At 43.8% G+C, this 6,044-nt stretch overlaps 1 protein-coding gene across 1 annotated transcript; it reads right to left on the bottom strand.

The window, feature by feature from the left end:
• Positions 1-4,017: 4,017 nt before the first annotated feature.
• Positions 4,018-4,757, bottom strand: LOC128055887 (ferritin heavy chain-like). Its single transcript, XM_052648461.1, has one exon. It carries the CDS (start codon positions 4,680-4,682, stop codon positions 4,137-4,139), a length of 546 nt encoding a protein of 181 aa, XP_052504421.1. The 5' UTR covers positions 4,683-4,757; the 3' UTR covers positions 4,018-4,136.
• Positions 4,758-6,044: the final 1,287 nt, after the last annotated feature.

The raw sequence follows: 6,044 nt of genomic DNA, 5'->3' as shown, positions 1-6,044 counted from the left end.
GTTCACGGTCCTTGGCCTGGAAGAATGGCTGACCTTGCGCTTGGTTCTGATTGTCGCTGTTGTGTGCCTCCTGTCTCCCTAGGTGGCAAGAGGCCTTTGTGAGCGCAGAAACCTTAATTTTTTTTTTTTTTTTCCATTGTGGTGTGAAGTTTGTGGAATCTTAGTTCTTTGACCAGGGATGGAACCTGGGCTCAAGGCATAGAAAGCCCTGAGTCTTCATTCCCTAAAAAAATGTTTTAAATTTTAGTTTGATTTTTAAGTTGAGATTTAAAATTCACTATTTATTTTTGAGTAATTTTATTTATTTTATCATTTCTTGGCTGTGTTGCAGCTTCGTTGCTGAGCACCAGTTTTCTCTAGTTGTGACAAGCAGGGCCTCCTCTCTAGTTGTGGTGCACAGGCTTCTCTCTGTGGTGGCTTTTCTTGTTGTGGAGGGAGCATAGCCTCTGGGGGCATACCAGCTCCAGTAGTTGCAGCACCTGGGCTCAGTAGTTGTGGTTCCTGGGCTCTAGAACACAGCGGAATAGTTGTGGCACACAGGCTTGGTTGCTTCTCAGCATATGGGAATCTTCCTGGGTCAGGGTCAGAGATGGAACCTGTGTCTCCTGCATTGGCAGGTGGAGTCTTTACCACTGAGCCACCAGGGAAGCCCCAAATTCACGCTTCTAAAAAGTACGCTTTTGTGTTTTTTATCACAGAGTATTCAGAGTCCTTCAACCCCTATCTTGTCCTAGGTTTTTTTTTTCCCCAATACGTCCCCTCCAAAACAGGTACCCATTAGCAGTTGCCCCCTGTGCCTCCCTCTTCTTAAGTCCTGGCACAGCTGATCTACTTTCTTTTTATATGACTTTGCCTAATCTGAATATTTCATATAAGTGAAATCATACAATATGTGGTGTTTTGTGACTGCCTTCATTCAATTACCATAATGTTTTTAAGTTTGATTCACATTGTAGTATGTATCAGTACTTTATTCTTTTTATAAATGAACACTATTCCATTGCATGAATATACTATATTTTTTTAATCCATTCATCTATTGATGCACATTTGGGTTGTTTCCACTGTTTGGCTATAATGAATACTCTTGCTACAGTTTTTGTGTGGATGAATGTGTTCCTTTCTCTTGGGTATATGCCTAGGAGTGGCTGTGTCATGCAGAAACAGATAACTGTATGTTTAACCTTTGGGGTAACTGACAGACTGTATTCCACGTTAGCTGCACCATTTTACATTCCCACCGGCAAATATCCAAAGATTCTGATATTTCCACATCATTGATAACATTTGCTATTATGTATTTTTTTCTTATTATTGCCAGCCTAGTGAATGGCAACCCACTTCAGTATTCTCGCCTGGAAAATACCATGGACGGAGGAGCCTGGTAGGCTGCAGTCCATGAGGTTGCTAAGAGTTGGACACGACTGAATGACTTCACTTTCACTTTCATGCATTGGAGAAGGAAATGGCAACCCACTCCAATGTTCTTGTCTGGAGAATCCCAGGGACGGGGGAGCCTGGTGGGCTTCCATCTATGGCGTCGCACAGAGTCGGACACGACTGAAGCGACTTAGCAGCAGCAGCAGCAGTGTGTGTGAAGTACTTTCTCTTGCTTTTGATTTGCATTTCCCTGTTGCCGGATGTTGAGAATCTTCATGTGTTTATTGATCTTTGAAAAAAGTGTATATTTATCTTCAAGTTTGTTTTGTTCAGTTGCTGCTGCTAAGTCACTTCAGTCGTGTCCGACTCTGTGTGACCCCATAGACGGAAGCCCACAGGCTCCCCCATCACTGGGATTCTGCAGGCAAGAGTACTGGAGTGGGTTGCCATTTCCGTCTCCAATGCGTGAAAATGAAAAGTGAAAGTGAAGTCGCTCAGTCGTGTCTAACTACTCAGTTGCTAAGTCCTGTCTAATTCTTTGAGACCCCCATAGACTGCAGCACACCAGCCTCCCTGCCCTCTACTCCCTCCTCCAGGAGTTTGCTCAAATTCCTATACATTGAGTCAGTGATGCTGTCTAACCATCTCATCCTTTGCCACCCTCATCTCCTTTTGCTTTCAATCTTTCCCAGCATCAGGGTCTTTACCAATGAGTCAGTTAAAGCTTCAGCTTCAACATCAGTCCTGCCAATGAATAAGCAGGGTTGATTTCCTTTCAGATTGACTGGTTTGACCTCCTTGTAGTCCAAGAGACTCTTGAGAGTCTTCTCCAGCACCACAGTTCCAACCCATCAATTCTGCAGCACTCAGCCTTGTTTATAGTCCAACTCTCACCTCTGTACATGACTACTGGAAAAACCATGCTTTGACTATACTGATCTTTGTTGGCCAAGTGATGCCCGTGCTTTTTAATACGGTGTCTAGTTTTGTCATAGCTTTCCTTCCAAAGAACAAGCATCTTTTAATTTCATGGCTGCAGTCACCATCTGCAGTGATTTTGAAGGCCAACAAAAGTAAAATAAAATCTGTCACTGCTTCCACTTTTCCCCCTTCTATTTGCTGTGAAGTGATGGGACTGGATGCCATGATCTTAGTGTTTTTTTTTAATGTTTCCAGCCAGCTTTTTTCACTTTCCTCTTTCACCATCATCAAGATGCTCTTTAGTTCCTCTTTGCTTTCTGCCATTAGAGTGATGTCATCTGCATATCTGAGATTGTTGATATTTCTGCTGGCAGTTTTGATTCCAGCTTGCGATTTATCCAGCCCAGCATTTCACATGATGTACTCTGCATAGACGTTAAATAGGCAGGGTGACAATATACAGCCTTGTCATATTCCTTTCCCAATTTGGAAACAGTCACTTGTTCCACATCTGTCTCTAACTCTTGCTTCTTGACCTACATACAGGTTTCTCATGAGACAAATAAGGTGATCTGTTACTCCCATCTCTTGAAGAATTTTCTACAGTTTGTTGTGATCCACACAGTCAATGGTTTTACAGATTCAATGAAGCAGAAGTAGATGTTTTTCTGGAATTCCCTTGCTTTCTCCATAATACAACAAATATTGACAGTTTGATCTCTGATTCCTCTGCCTTTTCTAAACCCAGCTTGAACATCTGGAAGCTGTCAGTTCACATACTACTGAAGCCTGACTTGAAGGATTTGAGCTTAACCTTGCTCAGCATGTAAAATGAGTGCAATTTTATGGTAGTTTGAACATTCTTTGTCATCTCTGTCCTTTGGGATTAGAATGAAAACTAACCTTTTCCTGTCCTGTGGCCACTGCTGAGTGTTCCAAATTTGCTGACATGTTGAGTACAGCACTTTAACAGCATCATCTTTTAGGATTTGAAATAACTCAGCTGGAATTCCATCACCTCCATCAGAAATAGCTCAGCTGGAATTCCATCACTTCCTCTAGCTTTGTTCCTACTAATGCTTCCTAATTAGTAATGCATTAGTAATGCTCAAAGGAAAGTAACTTTGTCCTTTGCACAAAGTAATGCTCAAGATTCTCCAAGCCAGGCTTCAACAGTACGTGAACCATAAACTTCCAGATGTTCAATCTGGATTTAGAAAAGGCAGAGGAACCAGAGATTAAATTGCCAGCATCCATTGGATCATCAAAAAACAAGAGAGTTCCAGAAAAATATCTACTGCTTTATTGACTACACCAAAGCCTTTGACTCTGTGGATCACAACAAACTGTAGAAAATTCTTCAGGAGATGGGAATACCAGACCACTTTACCTGCCTCCTGAGAAATCTGTATGCAGGTCAAAAAGCAACAGTTAAAACCGGACGTGACACAAGTGACTGTTTCCAAATTGGGAAAGGAGTACGAGAAGACTGTATACTGTCACCCTGCTTATTTAACTTCTATGCAGAGTACATCATGCAAAATGCTGAGCTGAATGAAGCACAAGCTGAAATCAAGATTATGGGAGAAATATCCAATAACCTCAGATACGCAGATGACACCACCCTTATGGCAGAAAGTGAAGAACTAAAGAGGCTCTTTTTTTTTTTTTTTTTGGTACCAAATTACTTTATTTGAAGGAATGGTACTAAAGAAAGAACTTAAGTAGATGTTTTGTTACAACTTATAGAAAAGATGAAGGTCACCCAAATATGCATGCACTGCCTTGGTGACCAGGGAAGTCACCCGTGTGGCTGTGGGAAGCCAGCCTGAGGCTTAGCTGTCACTGTGTCCCAGGGTGTGCTTGTCAAAGAGGTACTCTGCCATGCCCGATCCAGGGGTCCCCATCTTGCGCAGGTTGGTTATGTGGTCACCCAATTCTTTGATGGCTTCCACCTGCTCATTCAGGTAATGAGTCTCAATGAAATCACACAGATGGGGATCATTTTTTTCAGTGGCCAGTTTGTGCAGTTCCAGTAGCGACTGATTCACACTTCTTTCCAAGCACAGCGCACATTCCATTGCATTCAGCCCGTTCTCCCAGTCATCACGGTCTGGTTTCTTGATATCCTGAAGGAAGATTCGGCCGCCTCGCTGGTTCTGCAGCTTCATCAGTCTCTCAGCATGTTCCCTCTCCTCATGGGATTGGTGAAGAAAGTATTTGGCAAAGTTCTTCACAGCCACATCATCACAGTCAAAATAGTACGACATGGACAGGTAGACATAGGAGGCGTAGAGCTTCAGGTTGATCTGGCGGTTGATGGCGGCCTCCGAGTCCTGGTGGTAGTTCTGGCGCACCTGCGAGGGGGATGCGGTCCTCATGGTGGGCGGCTGAAAAGGGGCGGTGGTGGTGGTGGCGGTGGCGACGGCTGAGCGGCGCTGGAGTGGCGGCGGGGACCTTGGGCCGGTCGGAGGGCGCTGTCAAGTGGTGATGAGGGCTGGCTCTGAGTGGCCACCGGGGTGAGGGGGGGACGAGCAGCCGGGTTCCGTTCAAGCACTGTTGAAGCAGGAAACCGCGGCGACTCTCCGCGAAGACTGTCCTAAAGAGGCTCTTGATGAAGGTGAAAGAGGAGAGTGAAAAAGCTGACTTAAAACTCAACATTCAAAAAACTAAGATCATGGCATCCGATCCCATCACTTCATGGCAAATTGATGGGGAAACAATGAAAACAGTGACAGACTTTATTTTGGGGGGCTCCAAAATCACTGCAGATTATGACTGCAGCCATGAAATTAAAAGACGCTTTCTGTTTGGAAGAAAAGCTATGACCAACCTAGAAAGCATATTAAAAAGCAGAGACATTATTTTGCTGAGACAGGTCCCTATAGTCAAAGCTATGGTTTTTCAGTAGTCATGTATTGATGTGAGAGTTGGACTATACAGAAAGCTGAGCACCAAAGAATTAATGCTTTCGAACTGTGGTGTTGGAGAAGACTCTTGAGAGTCCCTTGGACTGCAAGGAGATCAAACCAGTCAATCCTAAAGGAAATCAATCCTGAATATTCATCGGAAGGACTGATGCTAAAGCAGAAACTCCAATACTTTGGCCACCTGATGCGAAGAACTGATTCATTGGAAAAGACCCTGATGCTGGGAAAGATTGAAGGCAGAAGGGGAAAGGGACAATAGAGGATGAGATGGTTGGATGGCATCACTGACTCGATGAATATTCACCGACTCGATGGACATGAGTTTAGCAAGCTCAGGGAGTTGGTGATGGACAAGGAAGCCTGGCCTGCTGCAGTCCATGAGGTTGAAAAGAGTCGGACACAGCTGAGTGACTGAACTGAACTGAATGCTTTTTAGGGCCCACTTGACTTCACACTCCAGGATATCGGGCTTTAGGTGAGTGACCACACAATTGTGGTTGTCTGGGTCATTAAGACCTTTTTTGTATAGTTTGCCTGTGTATTCTTGCCATGTCTTTTTAATCTCTTCTGCTTTTGTTAGGGCCTTACTGTTTCTGTCCTTTATCATTCCCATCCTTGCAGGAAATGTTCCCTTGATATCTCCAATTTTCTTGAAGAGATCTCTAGTCTTTCCCATTCTATTGTTTTCCTCTATTTCTTTGCATTGTTCATTGAGGAGGGCCTTCTTATCTCTCCTTCCTCTTCTCTGGAGTTCTACATTCAGTTGGGTTTATCTTTCCTTTTCTCCTCTGACTTTCGCTTCTCTTCTCAGCT

Source organism: Budorcas taxicolor, chromosome 11 (assembly GCF_023091745.1).
Source record: "Budorcas taxicolor isolate Tak-1 chromosome 11, Takin1.1, whole genome shotgun sequence".
In the NCBI taxonomy this organism is placed as follows: domain Eukaryota; kingdom Metazoa; phylum Chordata; class Mammalia; order Artiodactyla; family Bovidae; genus Budorcas; species Budorcas taxicolor.
The sequence above is the reverse complement of the archived record's forward strand: the minus strand, read 5'-3'. Positions and strand labels throughout refer to the sequence as shown.

Excerpts from the sequence above, each read along its gene's own strand:
- LOC128055887 (XM_052648461.1), bottom strand. The coding sequence starts at position 4,682 with ATGAGGACCGCATCCCCCTCGCAGGTGCGCCAGAACTACCACCAGGAC.